This window comes from Diceros bicornis, chromosome 7 (genome assembly GCF_020826845.1).
Source record: "Diceros bicornis minor isolate mBicDic1 chromosome 7, mDicBic1.mat.cur, whole genome shotgun sequence".
Lineage (NCBI taxonomy): Eukaryota > Metazoa > Chordata > Mammalia > Perissodactyla > Rhinocerotidae > Diceros > Diceros bicornis.
In genome coordinates, this window is record NC_080746.1 from 75,149,692 (window position 1) to 75,175,696 (window position 26,005).

The 26,005-nt window shown below is 52.9% G+C and overlaps 1 protein-coding gene across 1 annotated transcript in view; it reads right to left on the reverse strand.

The window, feature by feature from the left end:
- ABCC8 (ATP binding cassette subfamily C member 8) overlaps nt 1-26,005 on the reverse strand; it is a 75,212-nt gene that overhangs the window by 6,408 nt on the left and 42,799 nt on the right. The window contains exons 13-29 of the mRNA XM_058546076.1: nt 25,820-25,925; nt 25,543-25,659; nt 25,091-25,166; nt 24,222-24,327; nt 15,815-15,850; nt 14,174-14,209; nt 13,352-13,450; nt 12,198-12,282; nt 11,423-11,503; nt 9,680-9,817; nt 8,142-8,267; nt 7,130-7,229; nt 6,660-6,901; nt 6,403-6,569; nt 5,255-5,324; nt 4,597-4,754; nt 2,715-2,807 (exon numbers count right to left, since the gene is read on the reverse strand). Of these exons, the coding sequence (XP_058402059.1) occupies nt 2,715-2,807; nt 4,597-4,754; nt 5,255-5,324; nt 6,403-6,569; nt 6,660-6,901; nt 7,130-7,229; nt 8,142-8,267; nt 9,680-9,817; nt 11,423-11,503; nt 12,198-12,282; nt 13,352-13,450; nt 14,174-14,209; nt 15,815-15,850; nt 24,222-24,327; nt 25,091-25,166; nt 25,543-25,659; nt 25,820-25,925 (1,836 nt within the window). The remainder of the gene's footprint in view (nt 1-2,714; nt 2,808-4,596; nt 4,755-5,254; nt 5,325-6,402; nt 6,570-6,659; nt 6,902-7,129; nt 7,230-8,141; nt 8,268-9,679; nt 9,818-11,422; nt 11,504-12,197; nt 12,283-13,351; nt 13,451-14,173; nt 14,210-15,814; nt 15,851-24,221; nt 24,328-25,090; nt 25,167-25,542; nt 25,660-25,819; nt 25,926-26,005) is intronic.

Here is a 26,005-nt window from a genome sequence, read left to right on the forward strand (position 1 = left end):
CTGGCTGGCCTGGGCTGGGCCCAGAGGAGGGGGCAGGAGCACTTGTTTGACGAGGATTAAAGGAACAAATGAAAGCCATCTCAGCCCTGGTCTCAGGGACACGACGGAGGAGACTCGGAGGACTCCAGACGAGCCTTGTCGGGCATTTGCTTCTCCCTCTCGGGAGGTGTTTGGTCTGCTATGATCATTTCTGGGTGGAGGGCCTGTGACTGAACTATGTGTCTGAGGAGAGCGAAGAGGGTCTCTGATGTGTGAGAGAGTGTGCGATCGCACAGCCACGGGTGGGTGTGTGTGACTGGGTGATGTGTCTGAGGTGAGTGTGAAACCGTACATCTGAAGGGTTTGAGTATGTGTTGAAGATGTGTGTGCAAGTGCATGAGTGTGGATGGGAGAGTCTGGGGGAATGTGTGACTGGTCTGCGGGGTGGGTGTGCGTGAGGGTGTGTGTGAGCATCTGTGACAGGTGTGGACGGTGTCAGGGCTGTGGGAGGAGCCCCAGCTTTGGGGTTACGCAGACCCAGGTTGGAGTCGAGCATTATTACTTACTGGCTGTGTCAGGACCGAGACTCAGTTTCCTCATCAGTAAGATGGGGACAGTAATAGTTCCTACATGGACTGGAACAACCTCTGAGCCCAACACTGAGCCCACAGCTGGGCACTCTTGCAACTCTTTTGGGAAAAAGCGGGGCCTCCTGGCAAAGCCCAGACAGGCCTGGGTTCTAAGCCCAGCACCAGCTCTCATCCTGTGTGACCTCAGGTTGGTTACCTGGCCTCTCTGGGTCTCATCTCTTCACCCGTAAAACGTGGCTACTCGTCCCTATGTCACGGGGCTCTTGTGAGGATTAGATGCAGTGATGCACGTACAGCACTTAGCAGAGTGCCTGGCACGAGGTTAGCGTGCGATCAACACACACTAATTGGCTCTCGACAGGGCAGGCTGCGTGGCAAAAGCCAGTGAATTAAACACATGCAGGGGATGATTAAAAAGTCCTTCATTCGAATTTTAAAATCATCCAGTGTGTCAGTGCAGGGTGTGGAGGCCTCGCTGGGCAGCAGTTCCTCGCCGATCACAGGCTTTGGTCTGAGGCTGGTTACAGGATGCTGGGACCCACTCAGATCCCACTGAGAGGGGCTGGCCCACTCTAGGAAAGTCGCCATTTCTCTGCCCCAGTCCTAGCCCGAAGGCCTGCAGGACGCCAATCATAAAAGGAACATCACCAAAACTTAGAGTAGAGGCCCTGGGGTGTTGGGGGGCCTGGAACTGAAGGCACTGGGGAAATTCAGGCTTGAGAAGAGAGGGGGCTGCGGGGAGACCCTAGAGGCGCGCCAGGCCCCAAGGATCTTCTGTGTGGAAGCCAGCCCAGGCTAGGACAGGGGCAGGGGGTGTCCAGGGGGCAGAGCCAAGGCCAGGGCAGAGCCCGGCTTTGCTTTGTGTTGCTTAGACAAGACCCCTAAGAGGACCTCCACTGGCCCTAGATGCCCAGGGAGTGAATGGGGGCTGCAGTGCTGCCCCAGGGGCCTGGGCACCTCGCCCAGGGTTGCAGCTGGATGTTGGGGGTTGGAGGGAGGAGATATAAGCCTCCCTGGACCCCCTTGGTTGGTCCTTGAGCGCTAAGGTTACTCCTGGACACAGGGCTTAGTGTTGCATGGTTACTGTCACACCCCACACAGCTGTGCCATCCTAAAAATAGCCTGGAATCACTCTCTGGGTGAGGCTTAGAGACCAGAACCCAACTATCTGGGTCAGGGGTCTTTGGCCTGTCTGGCTGGAGGAGAGATGCCCTAGAGAGGAGAGACTGGGGCAGGGAGCAACAGTACCCCATACTCCACAGGCAGCCTCAGATGCTCCCCTCCAGCCCAACATCATGACTCAGGGTGGCAAGAGAATGGCAGGCGCTCTGAAGTTTTCAGGGAATTCCTCCAGCCTGGTGATCTCTCACCTATCCTTTGAGTCCTATCTCCCATAACACCTCCTCTATGAAGCCTTCCATGACTGCTCCCTTCTATACTCCCATCGCCTGTGTCGTGCCCCTCACTTTCATTCAGAGTACTTGTCACATGGGTTTGTCCTGGCCTGCGCAAAGCCTGGACTGTAAATGCCTCCAGGCCAGGGGCTCATCTGACTCGGCTCTGTCTTTTTAGTGCCTGGCATGGGGCTTAGCACATGGTGAATGCTCAGTAAATGCTGAATGAACAAGCGGGTTCAAGTCTGGGCTTTGTGGGACCTTACACAGAGAGGTTATAACTCTCTCAGCCTCAGCTTTCTTATCCGAGACATGGGAATAATCACGCTCACCACCTAGGGTTGCAGGTGCAGAATGAATGAGATTGGCATGTAAAACACTCAACATGGTGTCTGGCTCACTGGAGAGCCTCAATAAAGACGCCCTCAGGGCTGGCCTACATGACATAAGGGCCTTTCCAGCATTGACACGTGGGGACTCTCGTCCCAGCTTTGTTTCTTTTCATGTTCCACCTTAGTTCACAGAGGCCCTGGGTTTGGCTGCAGGGCTGAGATCTTCCTTTCTGGATTGCACAGCTGGAGCCGACCTGGCCTGTCCCCTCTGGTGGACATCGTCTGGGCCCTGGGGCCTGAGGACGGTTGGGAGAGGTGTGTCCTGGGCCTTCCTAGGTGGAGCCCTCGGAACTGAATCTCGTGATCTGTGACCCTGGCTCCACCCCCTCCGCACCCCGACCCTGGGGTGAATCTGGTACCTGAAGGCCCGGATGGTAGTGAGGCCTTCCACGGTTTCGGCAAAGTGCGAGAGCAGCGGGAGCTGGGTGGTGTCATCCAGCTGCTGCAGGTCCCTGTGGGGGGAGCAGAGCGGAACGGTTAAGAATGGTTAAGAGGGCAGGCGCATGTCTCAGCCCGGGTCTGAATCCCAGCTCCACCCCCTACTCCAGTGTGGGCAAACGGCTTCACCTCTCTAGGCCTCAGTTTCTCATCTGTAAAGCACCTCCCCATCAAGCTGTCGTGAGTCCTGGGCGAGCTCGTTCATGTAAAATGCTTCAACAGAGCACGCCGGCACAGTTACTGTGATCCTGGGCTCCACCTACCTCACGTGCACCTGTCTGTGCACATCTGCTGCACGGCCTTGCCCTGCGGTAAGGCTCAGCAGACAGTGTCAGTTTCCTTTCACAGGTGAACAACCTGAACCTTGGGGCAGCTGGTCAGAGGAAGAGAAAGCCCAGCTCAAAGCTCTCTGCCCCCTCCCCAGTAACCACAATAGGTTTCGGCACATCACGGCCCAGGATCTAAGGAACTCCTTGAGGGATAAAGGCCAGAGGTTTCCACGGCAACATAATTGCTCCTGCTCCCCACAGCTGCACTTGACAGGCGCGTTAGTGCCCGCGAGGCCAGGTTGGGATACAGGAAACAGCTTTCCTGGGCAAACAGGCCGGGTTGGGATACGAGAAAGAGCTTTCCTGGGCAAACAGTCTCCAGGGCCAGAGTGGGTGCCAGGGGCATGGGGGAGTTTCTCTGGCAGAAGAAATGAACTTTGTAGAACAGCTTGTACACTGTTTAAAAGCCACTGTGATTTTGTGAATATCAACACGCTATGCTCCTCATGAGTACCAGGGGATGAGGATCTGGAGCATCCAGGTAAAAAGCCATTTATACAAATCTTGATCCTTGTGGGCAAGGAAATTGTGGCCAGAATGTATCTAAATTTAATTATTATTATTGGTATTTTGACCTTAGTTTCCAACCAACTATGTGCACTTGGGGAAGGTACTTAATTTTTCTGACCACAACCTGCAGTAAGAAATGCATCTTACATCACAAATCAGTGCACAGACACACACATACACCCCTACACAACCTAAACAAAGATTTCATGTAGCAAAGCCTGCTGTTACTATGTGAATACAGTCTGATATTTTCTGTTCTATTTCATTTTTTAAAAATGCACGTTGCGATCTGTGACACTGATTTCATGACCCACTGATAGGTTGTAACTGACAGTTTGAGAAACACTGGCCTAGAAGTTCTTTAAAATTTTCCCTACAATTCTTTGAATCTATGAGTTTAACACAATCACTCCCAGAAAGAACTTCCTAGAGAATGTTCTTAGAAAATTCTAAGTAGGAAGGAAGCATATGTGGCTCTGAGGCTCATGGGGGCGAAAGTGATCAATTAGAACAGCTGTGAGAGGCTCCCTCAAGTCAGGGCTTCCAGTCACGCTCTGGACCCATGTGGGCTGGGTTGCCATAGCATCCCTCACATCCATGCCCACTGACTTCACATATCAGCAATCAGCCTGGTCCCTGGAATCATACAACACTCCTGGGCAGCATTTTGGCAAAATGAATGAAGGGCATACACATGTGCATTTATCCTGACCTGGCAATTCCCTTCCTGACCACATCTCTCGAGGAAATAGTTCAGATATTAACTGCAGTGTGTGTGTGCTGACAGATGGTTATGTTAGGGTCATGGACTACGAATATTTCTATTTCCTTCATTTCTATTTTCCTTTTTTGGGGACCATGACTCTACGACTTTTATGATGATGACCTTTGTAAGAGCACCAAACTGCCCACTGCAAAGCACATCCCATCCTCCACCCCCTGAGGCCACAAATGCTACCATCACCTGGATGCCACCCGGAAGTACTTCTGGATGAAGTAGCACACGACGGCCAGGGGCAGGAGGGCCACGAGGAACACAGGTGTGACATAGGAGATGACACCCAGAGCAGAGACGCAGAGCAGGGTGGAGCGGCTCAGGCACTCCAGCGTGGACGGGATGTGCTGGGGGGGTGGTGAGAGAGGGAGGCGAGTGTTGCTATTTGATTCTGTGCCGTGTTACCTGCCAACATGTTTTGCTCTCACTTTTTTACAGGCATTGTCTTATCTCCCCAGCTACACTGTAGGCTCCCTAAGGGCAGGAATCAGGACTTTCTTTTCTCACCATTCAGTACGATGGCAAACAAAGAACACAGGCTGAATCAAAATGAATATTCTCCACAAAATCAGTCACCTTGGTTCAGAATATGCTGGAACCTTACTGTGGGAGCCAGGGGGGTCCTGGATGGAAGCCAAAGGGATGTGGTTTCCCTCAGGCCTTATTATGAGGGTCTCTCAGGGGAGGCCCCCGTCCCTGAGGCAGCATTACAATCAGATGGGGGGCTGCTGGCTTCCTCCCACAGGGCTCTGATCACCGGATCTGGGGAGGCCAGCACCAGACAGGAGAAGCTTCCAGGGGCCCGGCCGTTCTTTGAACTGGGGAAATGGATCGCTGTCCTGCGTACCTGGTCGATGGTGTTACAGTCAGATGAAAATCTGTTCAGGATGCTTCCAAGGGGCGTGGTCTCAAAAAACCTAAGAGGCAACCAGAAGGAAAATTACTCATTCGTTTATTGATTTTCTTCCTGTTTATTGAACAAGGGTAGTTATTTCTTTCATTTCAGTGTCTCTGGAGTCATCCCCGGGTCTGGCTTCCCAGGGGCGGTTGCCTTTGCAGGTCTGTAGGCATCTGGCCTGTGTCCCTGAGAATTCCTGCAGCCTCCCAAAGGCTGCTGGCTCCTTGCTAGCCTCGCTGGCTCACGTGTGACCACTGCCACCTTTCTCGGCTGCTCGCTCGGCCTGACTCACCCAGCAGCTGTCCTCCCAGGGACACAGAGTCCTTTCTAGAGGGACAACCCGCCACGGGGAACAGGCCCTGGGGACAGCCTTTTGGCTGACTTCCCTACAAGGCCATTCTGGCCGTCATCACTCTGGCCGTGACTGGGAATAGGCCCAAGCCCAACCAGAGAATTTGAGAACCACAGATCTGGGGCAAATAGAAGGTAAGTAAACTTCAAGGCAATGTCTGTGGGCCGCAGAAAGCTCACGAGGCTGCAAAGTAAAAAGCGCAGTCAGCTGGTGAGGTCTGTCACTGACAAGGGTCAGATGACCTGTTTGCCTGTTGTGTTGTTAAACCAAGAGGGCCAGCCAATTGGGCAGTGACAGCTTTAAACCTCTTTTACACCAGGCAGCCTTCGGAGTTTTTATCCACCCCATTACGGGAGATTAGAACAGCTATCCTGTGTCCCCAGTGTCAGAGCCTGCAGGCTGGCTGAGGGAGGAGAGAGAGGCGGGGAGGGGGAGAGCTGAACTCGTGAGTGGAGACGGGCAGATGGTACCTGCTTGGGGAAGGGAAACTAACATTTATGCAGAGCCTGCAGACACTCACTTGGAAGGGCTGTTGTGACAATTAGATGAGTAACCATGTAAAATGCCTCCACCGTGTCTGGCTAAGTAAATGGCGGTTTCCCTCTGCTTCCTGCACCGAGGAGGGCACTTTCACACACATTGTCTCCCTGGGTCACCCACCCCAGAGCCTGTGACAGAGGTTGTGTATACTTGTTTCATAGATGGGAGAACTGAGGCCTCGAGTATGGCCGGGTAAGAGGGGTACCTCATGGGAGCCAGGATGATCTGGTTCAGCAGGCTGCGGTGCAACCTCTTGGCCACCTTCAGCCCCGTCCACTCTACTGTGACAGATGTGATGAGGCACAGCACGATGCCCAGGCTGCAGAGCACCGTGAACACCATGGCGTAGACTGTCTGATCGAGGGAGCACTCCTGGGCCAGGTAGAGAGTGAGGCGGGGTCCTGGGGGTGTCCGTGGCTCAGCCCTGTCCCCCCAGCCCCTGCCCTGGGGCTGCGGCCACACCTGGCTGAGGGAGCAGTTCCTGGCCGTGGGGCTCAGGGTCAGGGCGCTGTCGGTCCACTTGGCCAGCCAGTAGTCGATGGCCACCAAGACCATGTGCTTGAGCAGCTGGGAGAAGACGAGCAGCGACAGGAGCAGGATGCCGGCGGACGACAGGTACTTGGCGCAGGCTCTCCACGGGATCTTGGCGCGCTGGTGCAGCACCGAGGACAGGTCGTCCTCCTCCTCGCTCTCAGCCGCCTCCTCTGCAGGCCGCAAGAACCCACCCTGTGGCTGCACAGTTCACATCCCTCCAAGGGTGAACCAGGGGGTATGTTATCCCCACTTACAGATGGGAAGACTGAGGCACACAGACGAGAAGGGATTTCATCAAAGGCACACTATCTCGCCACTCCCAGAACCTCTAACCTTAGTCTCCCCACGGCTGATCAGACCTCAGGCCATGATTTCACTCCCAGTCCCACTGTCTGTACCTTCCTCCTCTTCCTCATCCTGCAGGAGGCCATCTCTCGAGGACACGGCCCGGGGCAGGCCCTGGGGTGGCTCTGTGGCTTTTCTCTCCATGACAGTCTCCTGAAAGACAGATGGGGCCTGGCCAAGTCCTCAGGGTGTGCAGAGGGGAAAAGGCAGTATAGGGGGTAGCTACCCCTGGTGATGACCAGTGTCAGTTTCCAGGTTGCCCCTACCTAAGGGAGGGTCCAGATATGTTTCACCCAGAATTTGCTCCCTCCCCTTCATCAGCTAATAGCACCCCAATATTCCTGTGGGAGACCACCTCTCCCCTATCCTTAGTCTCTGTGATTCAGGTGGGCTGATCATTCTCCCTGGCTCTGGGGGTGGCCATGTGCACCAGGACTGGCCAGTCTGTGCATTCCACATCCCTGGCCACAATGACTTGTTCAGGGGTGGGTACTTGGCCAAAGTGGACCAACAGGAGTCAGTCCTGGGACTTTTGCTAAACTATGGTGAAAGAGACACTCTCTTTCTGGCAGAGTTGTTGATCTGGGAGAATGTAAGCTTGAGACTGCTGATGGTCCTCACTGCTACCATGAGAATGAAGCCCGTTTGAGGGCAGCAGAGCTAAGGGATAGGGAGAAACAGATTCCTGATGACATTGTTTGACACCCTGGATCCAGCTCCACCTGAAGCTATGACACCCCTGGACTTTTCGGTTTCATGAGCCAATAAATCCTTAATTTACCCCCTTTTTTCCTTTACTTAGTCAGTTTGAATTGATCTTCTGAAACTTTGTAACTAAATGGTATCTGACTATCTCAGGAAAGGGGATGGCGTCCACCTGAGTCTGCCTTGGGTAGCTGGCACAGGTACTGGCTCTCCTCTGGCAGGAGTGAGTTCATGCCCAGCTGCCACATCTGTCCTTGGGGGGTTTCCTGGATCAACGAGGGCGGGAAAGCCTTTACGTGTTCAGATTCTAGCAGAACCATCCCCTTGGGAGTGGCTGCCTGGCCCCCAGGATATAGCTACCTTTTCCAGCTCTTGGTCTTGCCGGTTCATGAGGGTCTTCCAGTGCTCAAAGAGCTGGCACTCAGACCTCTGGAAGTCCTTGAGTGTGCCCTCCCTCTGGATGGTGCCGTCCTTCATAGCGATGATCTGGAAAGGGGGAAACGGGCTGGCTGGGGAGGAAGCATGGCGGTCACACAGCCGCCTGACCGAGGAGTCTGAGATGGACACTCGCACATCCTTACCCCCCAACAAATGGCCTCCCGCTCGTCCACTGCAGTGAGCCGGTAGTGATAACCTACCCTTACCAACACACTCTCAGGATTAAGAGCTTGGCACATCTTGGTGTAATTCTCACTGGCTGCCCCATACTTGATAAGAGCAGAGCAAATCAGTGCATCCTAGTCAAGCTGTCTGGGTACCCACAAGGACGCCACCAGTGGCAGCTGTTTGCATATACTTAACAGGCTATTGCACACTACCCTTAGCTCCTCACAATGGAGGGTCTGGTAGGTTCCACCAGTGTTTGGTGAAGCACCTGTTGTGTGTGTGTGTGTGTCCACGCCTCTTTGAAATCAATAGAACTTATTTTATTTGAAATGCTCAATCTTTCATACTTCTGTAGACTCGTCATTAATTCAGAAACCTGATCTCTCACTCGCGCTGGGGTTTAGGGAGGGGTGCCCAGGAGTCCTGTTCACTGGTACTTTAAGGAACCAGGCACCTCCGTGTCCGCCTTCTTTTGACTAAGGATTGTCCTGAACTGTCTTGCAAGGGTCACCACTGAAACCCAGACACAAACCTTCTGCACCTATTTTAACAGCTTTTGTTAAAAATCTGGATTTTTAAAAAATCTTTTCCGATACATAGAAGGAAGACTTATTTGGGGAAAATTAGCAGGGCCCTTTGGCACTGGCCTGAAGCTCAGGGATGACCTCAGTGTTCAGAGACAAATTTATATAGGAGTCAGGCAAGGCCCAGAGGTCAAAAGTTGTATGATTTCCATCTTAAAAAATTAAATGCTTTCCAATTAATTGAAAAGTGACTATTGTCTACATGTTGAGGAGTATGGGAATTTAATTAATGTGAGGTTTCCCCAAATTGCATTCTATTGATAACATTGAAGTTTCTATTACTACTGCTATTGTTTGTTTCCAGATTTTCCATCTGCTCCTAACTTGAATCCATCTACCCTCAATGGGTCAGAGGGTAGGAAGATGGCTCTCCCATCCAAATGGGCACTTGCCAAGGCCAGGGGGATGAGTCATCAACTGGGCAGGAAACAGAAGGTAGGAACTGAGTGTCTGCTTCTTTCTCAGACTCCTTGTGCTAGCCTTGCGTGTACCCACAGGGGCCCCAGGCCAGGAGGGGAATGTCTGCAGCTCTAGGTGACATCAAACCCTTGATCCGTGCAGGGCCTGCATGAAGCCATCCAGTGCTCACCTCTTCTGCTTTGCGGCCCTCAGCAATTACTACTGAGACACTAATCAACTCCTTGGAAGATGTTCGACCGACTCTCCCACCTCAGCCCTCCACAGCTCAGGCCTCTTGTGGCTCCTTACCCAGTCTGCATGCGGCAGGTACTGTAGCTTGTGGGTCACTAGGACCACTGTCCTATTATCATCTCGAAGCAGCTCAAGGATCCCAGCCTGCATCAGGTGGTCACTCAGATGAACATCCAGAGCTGAGAAGGGGTCATCCTGGGCAGAGGGAAGAGTGTAGGGGCAAGTGTGGGGGGAGGGGGTAACAGTGAGTGTAAAAACCATCAGAGTTATACCAGCTCTGCTCTAGGGACTGACACTAGTTAGCTGTGTGGCCTTGGATAAAGCACCTTACCTCTCTGGGCCTCAATGGCCTCATTTTAAAATGGGGCTGTTAAAGTTATCACTCTCAAGCACATCCAATCACAAGCACTTCCTGACTCCTGAACCTCCAGTGGCCCCCCATTGTCTATAAAGTCCGAATTCCTTAGCAATAGTCCAGGCCCTTTACAGCCTGCTCAGTCTTCCTTTCCAGCCTCCCTTCTCATCTGTCTTGTCTAAGCTCCCTATACTCTAGGTTTCCAGGGAACTTGCCATTCCAGGCCGTTGCCTAAGCTGTTTTGCCTTTTGTCTTCCTGATGAACTCCTACTCATCCTTCAGTGCCCCACCTAAGCACTAGCTCTTTCTGTGTCCTTTCCTCACCCCCACGCCTAGCCTTCCCTCCTCTCTGTTCCCGTGATTCCTGCACAAAGTCAGATCTGGTAGTTTGTCCACTCCTAACCGTGAGGCCCCAAGAACTGAGACCCCATGTGCCTATAGCTGGTACAGAGTAGGAGCTTAATAGAAGTTTGCTGAAATAAATGAAAATATCCACTTTATTTCTCTCTAACAAGGTTGTTTGAAGCTCACATGGGATCATGAATGAAGTAATTCTTTGTAAAATGCTGTGCATATGTCAGAAGATAACAAAGACCATGAACTTTACATTATGAAGTGTGTTTAGTGGGGAGGATTTGTGTGTATTGGGGGGGAGAGAGAATAAAGCTGGGATCAGAGACCTGTGTCCAAATGGCCTCCCTCTTTCCTTCTGTTTAACTGACTCACTCTTCAACGCCGTCCTCCAGGAAGTCCTCCCTGATTAGCCCTCATAGTTGTCTCTCTGGCAAGGACCATCATAGCCTGTGCCACACAGTTTGGCTTTCAACTGGGCTGTGGCTCTTGAGTGTGAGAGAGCTCTGTCTCCCTAATCAGACTCTAAATCTTTGAGGCCAACGGTTGGGTTTTAGAATTTTTCAGTATCAACTAAGGTGCCTAACAGAACTCGGCATGAAGTAGGGCAGGGATAACTAAGAAGTTTTATCTCTTGTGTGATTGCTAGTGGTTATCTGGAGGGAGAAGGATTCTGAGGCCAAGTTAAGATTCTATGGGAAAGAAAGCCCTGATTGAATAGCAGTGTCTGCCCTGGCATGAGATGGGAAGTGGCAGCACACAGTCCACATATTTGCCATTCTTATAGTCGGGTGAAATAAGTGTTGATAGCTTGGGGCTGTCCTACAGGGAGGCGGCCTGTGACTACTACTCGCCTCCCCTCACAGCCACTGCAGAGCTCAGCGTGAAGTCCACAGCGGGTCATCGCACTATCCTTGCCTCAGCTTTCCCATCAATAAGATGAGTAGGCAATGTCTCCAGCAGGAGAGGTTTGCTCCTGGAGAGGGAAGCTGTTGGGTGATGGTGTGTGTGTGTGTGTGTGTGTGTGTAGACAATGAGCCAGGGAGGCAGCCAGGGACAAGGGCCCCAAGGGAGGTGCCGGCTGGTGCACTCACCAAGAAGACAACGTTGGTGTGCTGGTAGAGGGCTCGGGCCACACTGATTCGCTGGCGCTGGCCACCAGACAGGTTGATGCCCTGTCACCAAAGGGGAGGAAATGTCATGCCCTCATAGCCCTTCAGGAGAGACTGTCCTGGCACCTTCTCGACTGTGAGCTCCCTGGGATAGAGGCCTGGATCTCTCCACCTCCGTGCCTCTCCTCACCTCGCAGAGAGGAGGAACCTGCACGTGTTTACTGGATTCATTCGGAAGTGGGGAGTATGATCCCCAAGTCTTTGAAGATTCATCATGTAGGTGCTAGGGACCATCTGACCAGTGAAAACCAAGACACAGGAAGTAGGGATTTAAATCACATACAAGGAGGACAGCCATGGGAGGATCCTATTTGTTTAAGTTTTTGGAGGACGGGTCCCACCTGGAGAGGGAACAGGAGAAACATAGCCCCGAGCTAGCACAGCGCTGTGTGGGCTCTCAGGATATACTCGGGGCTTGAATGAAGGACAGGTCAAGTTGTCTCCAGCCTGGGAAGGAGCTCAGCTGACCTTTGCACCAAGCAGGGCTGTAAACTGGTCAAGGTCAGCCACCAGCCCAGGCCTCAAGGACATCCTTTTGACCCCACTGCAAGCAACTCTTCAGCCTTCACCCTCTCTCGTTTCCCAGTTACCTGCTCTCCCTGAGAAGGATCTCAGGGCATGGTGGTGGTGATGGGTGGGGAGCAGGGGAGATGGAGGGCCCCAGCTTCGAGAAAACCCCGTGGAGGCTGCTACGAACCCGTTCCCCAATCTGGGTCTGGTCTCCATGGGGCAGGATGTCGATGTCCGGCTGCAGGGAGCAGGCTTCGATGACCATCTTGTACCTGGAGTGGGGTGGGGCGGGGACACAGCCGATCAGCCTGGACAGAGTTGTGCCTGGGCACTTCCAGAGGGCCATTAGCCTCTGGGCAGCTGTGCCCAGGGTGAGCAATGGCTTTAATGGGCCTCCTGATGGAGTGCAAGCAAACACCATGTGAGCTCGAAAAGAGCTGAGGGCAGCACCTCACACAGTCTCGGAGCAAGTTAAATATTTGAAGGATGAAATTGGACGGGAGCAAATATGCCACATAGGTGACAAGAGAGGGCCTGTGGCCTCTGTGTGGTGGGAAAGGCTCCAGCCAGAGCCCACGCTTGGGGCACTGCCAGAGGAAATCACTGCTGGTTGGTTTCTGCAGTAATGATGATGGCTGCTCAAATATTTGCCCAGCCTGCTCCTCTCATACTTCCCTGGCGAGCTCTTCACCTGGGCAGGTGCCAGCCAGGGTTCATGCAGGCATCAGAGTGTCTTGGTGACACATTCTTGGGTGTCAGGCAGCCTTGGATTTGAGACCCATTTCTGTCACTTACTAGCTGGGTGGCCTTGGGCAAGTTCCTAACCTTTCTGAGGCTTGGTTTCCTCATCTGTAAAATGGGGATGATAACAGCACCTGCCTGCTGGGGTTGTCACTAGCATTAGAGGAAATCACGTGTACAAAGAGCTTGGCACCTGGTAAGAGCTCAGTCGATGTCAGCGGTTATTATTATCACAGGAGGGAAAATAGTGCATGGGCTGCGGAGCTGGGGGAGGGAATCACGAGAATGGAGGGTCACAGAGAGCTGGGTCAGCCTTCCCACTGGCCACAAGAAAAGGCAGCGGGACTCCTCCCCTCCTGCTCCCTCACCCATGGGAGCTGGACTGCCCCATGCCCAGGCACATCTGGATCGTTTCCAGATGGACCATATGGAACAAGCCGAAACCCAGATAAGCAGGCTGGAGAGCAGGATGGCTGGGTGTGGAGATTGAGGGAGGGGCAGGGCAGCTGGTGGGGCTTGGGGACTGGGGGCAGGTGGCTAACGCTGCCCACAACCAATTTCTCCCCTCCCCCAGCCTGCCTCCCTCTGAGAGGCTTTTACCGTTGTTTGTTGAAGGGACTCTCAAAGGTGATGTTCTCCTCCACGGTGGCATTAAGCAGCCACGGTTTCTGAGAAGCATAGGCCACGGGGCCTCTCTTCCTAGAAAAAGCAGGGTGGGAGCAGGGGAGACACTCTCAGGGCTGATTCTCAGAGGCAGTTGTCCAGCTGATGGCTTAGACGGGGGCACGGGGTGGAGGCAGCTCTAAGAGGAGGAGGTGCAGTTGGCAGAAATCTGCTTTGTGTGGCCCCTGGTGGCCTCTCCTTCCCCCAGGGCCGGTGGCAGGCTTGGGTGTCAGGTCTTAGCTGACTGGAGGGGATGGGACCTCAACCCCTCCCTGCCTTATAGCCTTGCCTGCCCTGCCCCTGCAGTCCTTTCTCCTTTCTGAGTCTCTACCCAGAGCCAGGAGGAGGCCAAAGTGTGACCAAACCAAGTAACCACTGGACCCCTGGTCCCCTCCTTCCTTGAGTGGCCCTCAAACCGCTCGACTTTGATGTTAGCAGGGGACTCTCATAACGGAACTTTTTAAAAGAGCGGAACCAAGGAAACCACATTTAGTGTGATGTGGTTTTGAAGACAAAAAAAAATAAGAAAAGGAAAAGATGACCACCAGATAGAAGTGATCTGTTGTGCAGGGAGCAGCTTGATGTACAGATGCAGTGGAGGCTTCCAAACCACCTGATGGAGCACAGAGCCCCCCCTGGCCTCCTCTGCAGCTGGGCTGGGACCTGGGGGGCTGCTCTCCAGAGCTCTGTGGCTCCCTCGGCCTGAGAGCCCCTCTGAGGAAGCCTGCCCTGGAGGCAGGTGCTCCCAGGACACAGTACCTGACTTCTGCATCGGCCACCGGCTCCCGCTCTGGGCTGCAGGGAGGAGGAAAGATGCACCTTCAGTGGACCGCATTCGCCATAGATGTCTGAGCTCCCTCAAACCCAGTCTGAATGCTCTTGTAATCCCTGGGACCAAATCTGCGGCCACAAATGCTGCATGAAGAATGGGGTGTGGCCATCCTGGGGGCACCTCCACTGCCTGAACCCGTGTAGTGTCCAGAACCCACGTGGGGTGTGTGAGGAGGGACCCAGGGTTAAGTTAAGGAGAGTAGGGGGAAGGCACCATTGGTGTAGGCTCGGGGGGGGGGGACTTCTTGCGTCAGAGGAGAATGAGGCCCAACATGCGGCTCCCCCAGACCCAGCCTCGCACCGCGGCTCAAACGCACTGGCTGAGGTCTCAGGCCCACTGAGCTGCACAAACAGCTGAGGCAGGGAGTGCTCTCTGGCCAGAGCCGGGCGGGCAGGGCAGGCCAACATCAGCGCCTGCAGTTTATGGGCGGGGCCCTATAGCCGATGGAACTCCGAGAGGCACCTAGAGAGCCCACAGGGGCTCCAGGGTAATTTGCAGCCCCATGTGGCCCTGTCAGAAGACAGCCGTGGAATCTGGGGGGTCTCCGGGAGAGACATGGTCAGCTGCAGTGCCCGTGTGCCCTGGACTGCCCCTAAGTGCTCCAGTGTCAACTATTCTGTCCCGTTGTTCTCATCCACACGTTCACACTTGTCACATACCACGAGCTCTGATTTTTGGCTCAAGAAATGGTCACCATGGCTAGAGAGGCGGGGCCTGTCATCACACCCTGGCACTTGGGGACAAGGGGGGAAAGGGCAGAGGAAACACGGGGAAGTGAAACCTCTTTGGTGTTGGAGAGCGAAGGACAAAAGCTTAAACTTATTTAAGTTTAACCTTCCCAGTCCTGACTTCCCACCATCTCCAGGGTGCTTCGAATGTTCTTGGGGAGGTGACATTAGGAAGGGTTTTGAGGGTCTCAGAGCCGCATTAACCTATTTCACTTGGACTTTTTAGACAACAAGAACATAAAGCACATTGAATGTAAAGCAACAAGACCAAATTTTCTGCTGGCCTGGGGGATACTCACCTCTTCTCCTTACAGCTGTGTTTCTCAACTTTTTTTTCATGATCACCCCCAGGGCCATTTTAGACTATTTTTTCTAATTGTCCTTTCCCTGCCACATTTCTTTTCCAATTCAGTGGTTTTCATTATATACACAAGGCTGTGCAACCATCACCTCTATCTAATTCCAGAACATTTTCATCACCCCCAAAAGAAACCCCGGACCCATTAGCAGCCACTCCCTTCCTCCCTTCCCACACCCCGTGGCAACCACTCATCTACTTTCTGACTCTATCCACCATGAAATTTTAATACCGCAGAGGCACTGTGTGTCTGTTTATATACTATGGCCCACTGTAATATCTAAGTTTTTTCTCTCCCCAAGAACCAGATTTTGCCCTTGTTGAGAACGCATGTCTTATTACAAGGCCTCACGCCTCTGAAATTATGTAGGCTGCACACCCCTGAATCCATACTCAGGATTGCCCCGTAGAGGCACCCCCTGCCCACACCCAGCCCCTTCCCTTTATCAGGACCCACTCCCAACCCAGTTCCAAGGCTGTACCTGGGGTCCTCTCCCCTCTCACCGTCAGGAAGGCTGCTGGGGCACAAATGGGAAAAAACACCACCAGTTAATTCTCACTCCATTGCCTTTCTCTCCATCACACTGGGGCTTTGGGGAAGCAATCCGCACCCCTCCCACCCATCCCCAGGGTCCCTAAGTGGCTTCCTTGGGGGCAGAAACTGCTCTTCTCAACCTTCGTCCTCCCACAGCACCTGGCCGGGCACCCTCCAAAAGCAGGGCTTAATCCACACTCCTGGCACGACTCGGAGCAGCAGGGAGGCTGGCTGGGCACCGAGCTTGTTTTATAGTCCGGAAAGCCAAAGCTCAGAGAGGGAAAGTGACTTTCCCAAGGGCGTAATCATTTCATATGGTGTTTTCAAACTGTGGGACCCAACAATTGGGTCTGAAATAAATGAATTGTAACTGCACTAAATAAAAAATCAGTGTTCACTGCATGTCATCAAGATGTGTATTTTTTTGTGAATTTTTTCCCTTATCGATCCATGCGTGAACTTATGGACTGTGATGTAAAATGCGTCTCATACTGTGGATTAGAGTGAACGTTTTTGAGAACCACTGAGTGAGGTGACCTGAATTTTGGTGCCAACTTTGCCAGTGCTCTTTCCCCTGCCCCAGGCACCACTCAACCTCCCAGAAGCGGCCTCCTGCCTGTGAAATGTGTACTTCTGCACATTTGGGGAAAAACGATCTGCTCTGTTGTCATACAGATCTTACTTTAATGACACTAAAACTGGATAACATTTATTGCACTTTTATAAGCTATTTTATTTATTTATTTATTTATTTATTTTTGGTGAGGAAGATTGTCCCTGAGCTAACATCTGAGCCAATCTTCCTCTATTTTGTATGTGGGATGCCACCACAACATGGCTTGATGAGTGGTGTGTAGCTCCGCACCCAGGATCCCAACCCATGAACCCCAAGCTGCCGAAGCGGAGCACGCGAATTTAACAACTACTCCACCGGCCTGGCCCCTTATAAGCTATTTTAAAGCTCAAAATAACAGTATGAAGGAGTTTTGACTGTCTCCACTTTACAAAGAAAGTGAGGCTCAGAAAGGCTGAGTAACTTACCCAAAGTCACACAGCCAGCAAGGAGCAGAGAAAATAGATTTGTTTGACTCCAAAGCTTCATGCTCTTAATGACCACACTACACTACTCGACAGTGATTACCCATGCCATAGCTCTAATAAATGCCTTCTTGTCAGGAACACCAGGATGGACAAAAACAGGGATGGAAAGAAGCCTGATGAAATTCTTTTCTGTCCTCTGCTGAGCGGCAGAACTGAATGGATATGTAATCACCAGATCCTGTTCTCCAAACTTTGTGGTCTCATTTCACTCTCAACTCAACCTAACCTCAAGTTCCCTAACCATCAGACTGCTGTAATTTATGGACAAGCTGGTAATGTGAGACAGATAAAAAACTCGAAGCTTACAAATTCCAACTCTGCGGCCACAGCCCAGACAACCTTATCTCTGGAGTCTTCTGCCTTGACTGCTTCCAGAGTTGCAAAGTTTCCTCCAGATAAATATCTGGAGGAAAGCGCATCTGCGGCCTCCCTGAGGACCCAGCGCACAGTGAGCTCTCTCGGCCCTAACTCAGTTTGTATCATTGTCTGGGCTGCTCAATTAGCCCTTATAATGGACTACCTTCCTCTCTCATCAACTCCTGTGTGAGTCTTTTATCCCCAGTGGAATTTTAAGGCAGGAAGAGCATGTTTTCAGCCCCCACAGTGCTTAGCACAAGACAGATCTGTAATAAACGGAGGTTGTTAACTGACAAGTTAATCATTTGCAAAGAAGGAGGGAGGGGGATTAGCACTCAATGCGGGCAGTCCTCATGCTGGGCACTGTGTGAAGTTGTTCATATTCACCTCTGCATCCTCCCAACAACCCCAGAAAGAGGTGTCAGGATCCCCATTTTACAGATGGGGAAACTGAGGCTCAGAGTTTGCACACTGTGCCCAATGTTACAGAGCTAGGAAGAGGGGAAGCTGGGGTGTGAATCCAGGTTCATCTTTTCCTCTTTATATTGTAGTCCCAGCCTCCCTAGAATGAACCTCCCCAAGACTTAAGCATGCATATGTTTTAATCTGAAAAGTATAGAATGGTACATGGGACAAGCACTTTCTCTCAGCAATTGCTGGGCTCTTAAATGAGTGTTGGGGGCATTCGATTCCTCCTCTGCCTGCACTTTTGGGACCAAGCACTGAGCTGAAAGGATGATTCCTCCCAGCTCTCCAACCCCGTATCCTTCCCTCCAGCCAGCTACGGGCTGAGTGTGAGAGCCTGCCCCTGGGGGGCCCACCGTCTGCAGAGGCAATCAGACAGGAACAGAAGGCAGAAAGTTATAAGGGCCAAAAGAAAAGTAGGAGCAAGAAAGAATCATAGAAATGTTGGGGTAAAGTACACACAAACACACATGCAAATGCTTAGAGAAAAGACTGGAGACTTCTGGGCAATGGGATATTATGTGTTTTTTATCTTCTTCTTTATACTTGTATATCTCTTCTAATTTAATGTACATGCTTTTAGAATCAGAGAAAAATGTAATTTTTAAAAGTAGTTTGGAGAAGGAAGAAATCTGAGAAAGTGAGGAAGGGCCCCTAGAAGTTACAGCCGAGCTGAGCCTTGAAGGGGAAGGATGGAGACAGTGGCGATGGAGGGAGGGAATTCTAGGCGGGAGGAGGAGGCAGCCTATGGGCACAGGCAGGGCCGAGAAGTGCACAGAACATGGGCTCTAAAGTGTGTGTCCGAGGGGCTTCTCCACTCACTGGGTGTGAAACCTGCAGCAAGTCCCTTTACTTAGGGGAGCCTGTCTTTCCTTATCTATAAAATTGGGGTAACGGTACAAACCTCACAGCGACACTGGGAGAATGTATTATAAATACATCTCCTAGCTGTTTGGAGGGAAGGATGAGGGATTGGAGAGCTGGGGGATTGTCCTTTCAGTGCTTAGTCCCAAAAGTGCAGGCTGAGGAGGAAGGGGACGGCCCCACCACTCATCTAAGAGCCCAGCAGTAAATAAAAAGGGAAGAGGTGGAAACTGAGGTGGGAAGAGGAAGTTAGGACTCATAGGTCTCTGCAGTCCATTCATCCCGCCCCAGACAGGCTTGTTGCTGCCCTGAAATGTTACCTTTCTCCCACACTGCCCTTTCCAATTGATGTCATTGGGTCCTCATGCCAAGCCTCCAGGAGAGGAAAGGGTTTTTCTCATTGTCCAGGTGAGGAAACTAAGCGTCAGAGAGGTGAAGTAACTCGCTCAAGGTCACACAGCAGGCAAATGGCAGAGTCAGGACTATAACCAGAGACCATCCGGTTCCCAAGCCTGGCTCGTCACCTCCACACAGTGCCCCCTCTCCTGTCTGCCACCATCTCACCACACTGCCCCTCCAGGAAACCTGGGGTGCCCCTGAGCCCCTGACCCCAACTCCCAAAGGCTCCAGGAACTGTATGGTCAGAACGGAGGGACCATAGGGGAGTCCTGAGAGGAGCCTATTTCTCACCCCTGGCGAATCAGGGATCTCAGGAGGCAGCCTTCACACCAACCACAACAAGACAACAGCATTCTGAGGCAGGCCCAGGGCAAGCAGGGCCCAGGCCCCCTGAGTGGGCGCAGACAGAAGTAATGAATAGTTGATGTGTGGGAGCCTCCGCAGGTGGTGGGGGCGGGGCAGCAGAGAGCTCCTCATAAGTCAGATCATCTTCCCCACCCCCCCTCGCCCCAATGCTTTCCTGGGGCCCTGCTTCCTGCTGGTTCCCAGGGGACATTTATAATCATTCTACTGTGGACGTTAATGGCCCTATTCTTTATTTCTAGGCAAAGAATTTCACTTGAGCATATCTGCTAAAATTGACTTTTTATCAAAATGTTTTCCTCTTAGATATTAAGAAGAAAGTCTGCAAATTCCCACGTTGACAGTGCATTGAAGCAGAGAGCCAGGCAAGGGCAGGTGACTATTATTAAAGTGGATGTCTGGGAGCCGCATGGTTCTCCCTGAGACCCGGGGCCGCGTGGCTGATGTGACAGATCTGCTCAGGGCTGCAGCGTAACTCTCCCACCTGGAACTCAGAACCTCACCCCACGGACCCTCCGTGCCCACCCCAGGGCTCTGTCTGCATGCTTCTGTCCACCCAGGACTGGTGAGGTCCCTGAGGGCAGGCCTAGGTCTTCTCTGTAGCTTACATGGAGTGGTTCACAGAATACACATCCTGCGCTGGGCACCTGGGGTACAATGTGGAATAACCCTCCAGCCCTGTCCTCAAGGAGCTCTGTGTGAGGGGGGAGACAGACGCATCAGCAGATAACCACAATACAGTGCAAGGCACGCACTAATGGGATTCATACATTCCCGATGCTGATGGAAAAGTTGGTGGCAGAATTCTGGACAGCTTGGGCAAAGACATGTGGGAAGGAGAGAGATGTAGAGATGCTCCCATAACATTATAACTTTATAATAGCAGTCTCTTGAAGGTCATAAGTTGCCCCTGGTTCATTCATTTAGCAAATGAATTCATTTAGCAAAGGCACTGTGGATATGGAGAGACAAGTAAGATATAGTCCCTGTCCCCAGGGAACTCACTACGGTCTCTCTTGGGAGACTGGCTGGAGTCCAATTAAAGAGTAGTAGGGGACTTATGTTCCTGGCATAGAAGTACATTGTTGAAGAATAATATTTATCATAATATTTATAGGGCATTTACCATGTGCTAGGTTAAGCCTCACATCAACTCCATGGGTAATAAGAGAAAACCGGTAGAGAAAGGCCATGGAATTTCTCAAAGCACAGCGCCCAGATTTGAACCCAGGCAACCTGCCTCCAGAGCCTTTGCTCCTCTCTGCTCAGCCATACTGCTCACTTGTTCATTGAAGGAATAAGTGAATGTTGTACAAACAAACCAATGTCCCCAGGGCATTCTCCATTCTGTACTTCCTAATCCCCCAGCTGCCTGCCTCGTGTCCCCTGGAACCTTTTCTGGCAGCCTAGTCACCAGGTCTTGGCCCCAGTGTGGATGAAAAACCTCAGAGCAGCCTGGCATTGCCCTTGCCTCTGGCTACAGCAGGCAGACTCAGGGGAGGGGCTGCTAGGTCAAAAGCTATTGTGCACTGGGCTCACTTTGCATGTGCATCATCGCCCTGCAGACCTGGGGCCCAGTGTTTGAGGCACGGAGCTCCTGCAAGTAATGGAGGGCAGCCCTCAATACTCAGCCCCCACACTTAACTCACTGCCCAGAATAGGTGGGCTGGACAGAGCTGTGTATGAGTCCAGGGTTTTGAGAGGCAGACAGCAGATGAAGCTGAGTGGTGTCTGCCCAGATTCCTCCTCCTCCCAGCCACTGTGATGAGCTCCTAACCGATCTCCCCGCCCACAATCTCTCTCCGATTCCTCATCCTTTGTCACCAGCATGATTCTTCAACAGCCTTCAGGCTAAATCTTATTCCCAGGCCTGGGATATAGGGGTGTCTGGCCTCAGCCCAGCCCACTTTGTCAGTCCTGTCTTCCCCCACTGCACCCCACACACCCACAGCTCCAGGCACCAGAACCACGTTCTTTCACATCAGCAGCCTTTGCCCATGCAGACACTCCTGCCTGGAACAGCTTCCTCTCCCGCCCCTGCCTTTTCCATCTGATGACACCACACTCATCCTTCAAGGCTCAGACACCACATCCAGATGAGCCTTCTCTCCTTGACAGCAAAGTTCACTGTTCCTCCTCTGCTCCATTATGGCACTGACCTGCTTTCCCCTCCCTTAAGAGCAGGTGCTAGGTCTAATCATCTTTGCAACCCTATTGCTGTGCCCAGGGTCTGGCACACAGCAGGTTCTTAATAAATATGGGGTGAGTGAATACATCAATGTAGAGAGACCAGAGCATGAGTTTAGCATGAACAAATTCCCACAACTTCCTAGGGTTGCCTGCAAGCTAGCCTGATGCGTCTCACTGTGCCTGGGAGGAAAGTGTGCCGTGGAAGAGGGCAAACCAGAGAAATGAGGACGTTCTCACCACCACCCCCTCCCCCCGCCCTGAACAGAGCCCGGAGCTGGGTCCCAGGCTGCCTGTTGAGGAGAGTGAGTGTCGAAGAGGACAGAGCTGTGAGCACCCGTGCAGTGGCTCTGCTGAGGAGGTGGGGGTGTGTCCCGGCCAGAGGGGCTGCTGGCCTTGGGACTGTCACACCAGCTATTTCTTCCTGTTGCTCCGGAGCCCCTTCCCTCTCAGCACACACTGGAAAGCCCATGCACTCGAGCACCTGGGCGCAAATCCCTCTTTTGCCATTCAAAAGCTGGGTGCCATGGGCAACTTGCTTCACCTCAGTTTCCTTATCTGTTAAATGGGGATAATGACAATATCTACCTCACAGAGTTTGAAGACTGACTGAGACAATGAGGTAAATACAGTGTCTTGCACACTGTCTGGCACATAAGAGGCCTCTTGTATCCCCTGGGCTGGAGCAGAGGTTTCTGAAGAGAGTGGAGACAGCAGCCAGACCCTGAGGGTTGGCACGGCTTGGAGAAGAGATGGGGGCAGAGGCAGGGAGGGGCTGAGCTGCTATCCAACATGCCTTCTTCCTCTGCAGAGGACAGATTGGTGCTGATGCTGGCGTGAGGGCAGCTGAGAGTGAGGGGGTTGGGGAGGAGAGGAAGAAAGTGGGGCGAAGGACCAGACTCACAGAGGGTTTGACTCAGGCTGAGTGGGACACTCGGGCTCTGTAATCCCATCTAGAAGAGGCCTGCCCTGAGAGAGGACCTGAATCCATCTTGCCCTCTACGTGGAACTTGGAGCATAATCCTTGGGACAAGGACCCGGGGGCCCCGGCCTAAGGCAGCACCCAGGCTTGAGGGCAAGAGCCCGGGCTTTGTTCCCTGCTCCACGCACTGACATGTAAGTCACCCAACCTCTCTGCCTTCAGTTCCTCCTTCTGTGAAATGGGGGGATAACATCCGCGGGAGGCTTCAATGGGCTCATACTTGCAGTGCACTTCACAAAGGGCCCGGCCCATAGCAGGTGCCCAGTCAATGCTGGCTGCTTTCTTCAGTTCACAGTTCACGGGGGGGCTCCTGTCTTCCTGTCACAGACACACACTGTCAGCCAATGGGCCAGGCTCCTCACTCCAAAGCTGAGGGGCAGTAGGCACAAGGGACTGGCAAAGTGACCCCAAACCCAACACCTGGACCTTCCCAGTCAGGCTGTGCTGAGAAATCCCCAAATAAGACAGGGAATGGAGGCCAAGAACCCTCTGCCCGCAAACACACGACAGTCCCTGATGGAATTCAGGCTCCAGAGACCGAGGTCATGGGAAACCCAAGAGGCTCGTCTGCCAGCCCACAGCCCCGTTGAGGAGGGAAACTTGCCATCTGTTGGATGCACCATTCAGGGACATTCTGGAATAGCAGGAAAGGGGGGTGCATGCAGGCGTTCAGACACTGGGCCTAAGGCCTTTCTGCTCAGTTTTGTGCTCACACTTATGAAAAACCTGACATCCTGAATGATAATTTCCCCCTAGAAATGATTGCTAAAACTTGCCCTCTGCTGAACTGGCTGCAACCTTTGTTCCTGAAGGAGCTTTACAAACCTCCATCAGTCCCTCTTCCCCTCGGTTACTGGGGGGCTCCCAGCCAGGTTTTGTGTCGACTGCATCCTCTGCAGCCATCCTCTGCCGCCCAGCTGTCTGAACTCCTTTCCACCCTCTTCATTTCTCAGCTCTTCTTTTCTTACTTTTTAAAAGGCTTTTATTTTATATGTATCTATATCAACTAGTTTTAAGTGCTTTTTGGAAGGAGGTGGGTATAAATAATAGATTCATGATGGACTCAGCCTGGGGTTCTGCTCTTTAATTAAGACAGTGATCTTTGCCCAGACACCCACGTTTGTCTGGGTTATCTCTGGTTCCTCAAAACACCCACTGAACGGTGTGTGTCAGCTTTGCCGATGACCCAGCCGGAAACCAACGTTTGTGCTGTTGCTCCTCACGCTGGGGTCAATGCAGCCGAGTGAACGTGGGATCTGGAGTCAGACAGAGCTGAGCTCGAATTCCAGCTCTGCCACTTATTAGCTAGGTGAACTAGGGCAGGTAGTTTAACCCTCATCTATAAAACAAGAACTGTTAACAGTGCTTACCTTGCTGGTTGTCACAGGATTAAATGAAATAATGCATGCAGAGGACTTAGCAAAGCACCTGGTACATAGTTAGGGTTTACTAAATACCAATGACAACAACGAGAATAAGAATTAACTGCATTTATCGAGTACTCACTGAACACACAGGAGGTACTCAATAAATACACAATGCATCCTCAACTGAGAAGGATGGTTGAAAGGGGGCTGCCCATCTGCCCACTGTTAGTCTCTCTCCACTAGCTGAGCCCTGAGGATGCATTTAGTACCTGTTCCAGAAGACAGCCCCTGAGATCTTCTGCATCTCCCCTAGGGTGGCCAGGAGGAGAGAGGACTTGCCGCAGCCCACCTGCCCCACGATCATGGTCAGCTGGCCTGCAGGGAGGGAGGGCAGCCGATGGGAGTGGGGCCAGGAGGGAGTCTGAATGACCACCACCCTGAGAGACATACAGACAGATACACCCAATCCTGGGGCCCCCATTTGCTTTCCTCCTTCCTAGAATCCCCAGGGAGTCCTTTCCCCCTTTGAGCCTTTCCTTCTGGAAACCTACATCCTCCTTCTGGTTCCCCAGGTCCTTCCTCCATGGCTGATCCTCCTGCCCCTTCCTAAGCACTCACTTCTCCCTTTCTGTGCTCCCCAGTGTGAGTCTAGCTCCTCATGGTCCCAACAAAAGCCACCCTGGGTCTCACCTTCATCCCACCTCCCTGCTTCGCTCATGGTGCTGCTTCTGCCAGGATGGCCACCCTGCCTCATGGCCCGAGGGACCCTGCTCATTCTCAGAACCGCCACCTCTTCCACAAAGTCCTCCCTCGCTGCTTGGGACGGCTCTTCTTTTTGTGAAGTGCCCACACTGTCTGTCACGGATGGTTTGACATCAAAGCCTCGCTGTCTTGCCCTGTCCTTGCTGCAGCACTCCCACCTAGCACACGGACTCCTCGAGGATGTAGCCCACACCCTCGCTAGCCTTCATTTCCCAGAGCACCCACCAAGAGTGTGCACAGAGAGCAGGTACTCAAGGAAGGCTGATTTTCCCTTTTCTCTCCATGTCATTCAGTGGGACATGGGGAGGGGGCACTTCAGACATGACTCCAAGGGGGATGCTCCCAGACCATGATGGAGAGGTGAGCTGGGCCATACCTCGGGGGATACGGATGGTGATGTTGGACAGTGTGGGGATTCCATCGGGGGTCCACGTGAAGAAGCCTCCGATGATCTTCATTGGCGGCACCCCACCACCCAGAAGAGAACAGAAAGGCAGCTGGGTTCGCAGTGTGACTAGTCTCTTGCCTCCTCTCCCCCATGAAAGCCAAAAAACACTGATTCCAGTCCCTGGATCACTTCCAGGACAGGGGAGGGAGGAATGGCCTTCTCATGCAGATCCCTGCCCGAGGCACTCACCCCCAGGGGACAGCCATGGGCCCCCCACTAGGTGGAGATGGAAGCATTGTCCCTGGTCTCGGGACTCCTATGGACCCCACAGGCAGGTAGGGTGACCTCCGGGGCAGAGGACTCAGCCCTTCAAGTGCTGAGCTCCCTCCTGGAAACGGCGCTGGGGGGCTGGGCATGGGGGTGCAGGATCTAGGACTCACTTGGACACAGCAGTTGTCAGCATCCCCGTCTGCACCGGGGGCCAGCCTCTGCAGTAGGCCTGGGAGGCCCCGACAATCCTCCCCGGCTGGACGCTTGCGGTTCACAACCTTGAGGGGCTGGGGATGGTTAGGAGGAGGTGAGGGCCCATGGGGCTGGCAGCCATGCAGGGAAGGTAGCCCCCTTCCTGTGAGAAAAGGCTGGAGTACGACACAGCAGGGCGGGAGCAGCAGGCATTAGAGAAAAGCGTGAGTGGCAAGCGGAGGCCCGGGCACTCACCACCGCCGGGTACTTGCTGGGTTGGCCCTGGGGCGCAGGCTCCCGGGGAGCACACTGCTCCTTGCGGATCTCGGCACTGGACAGGAACTCGCTCAGCTTTTGCACACTGCAGAGGAGGCACAGACACACCCCCCACCCTGCCAGGGGCAGAGGGCAGGGGAGAGAGGGGAGGGGGAGGCCTGAGGG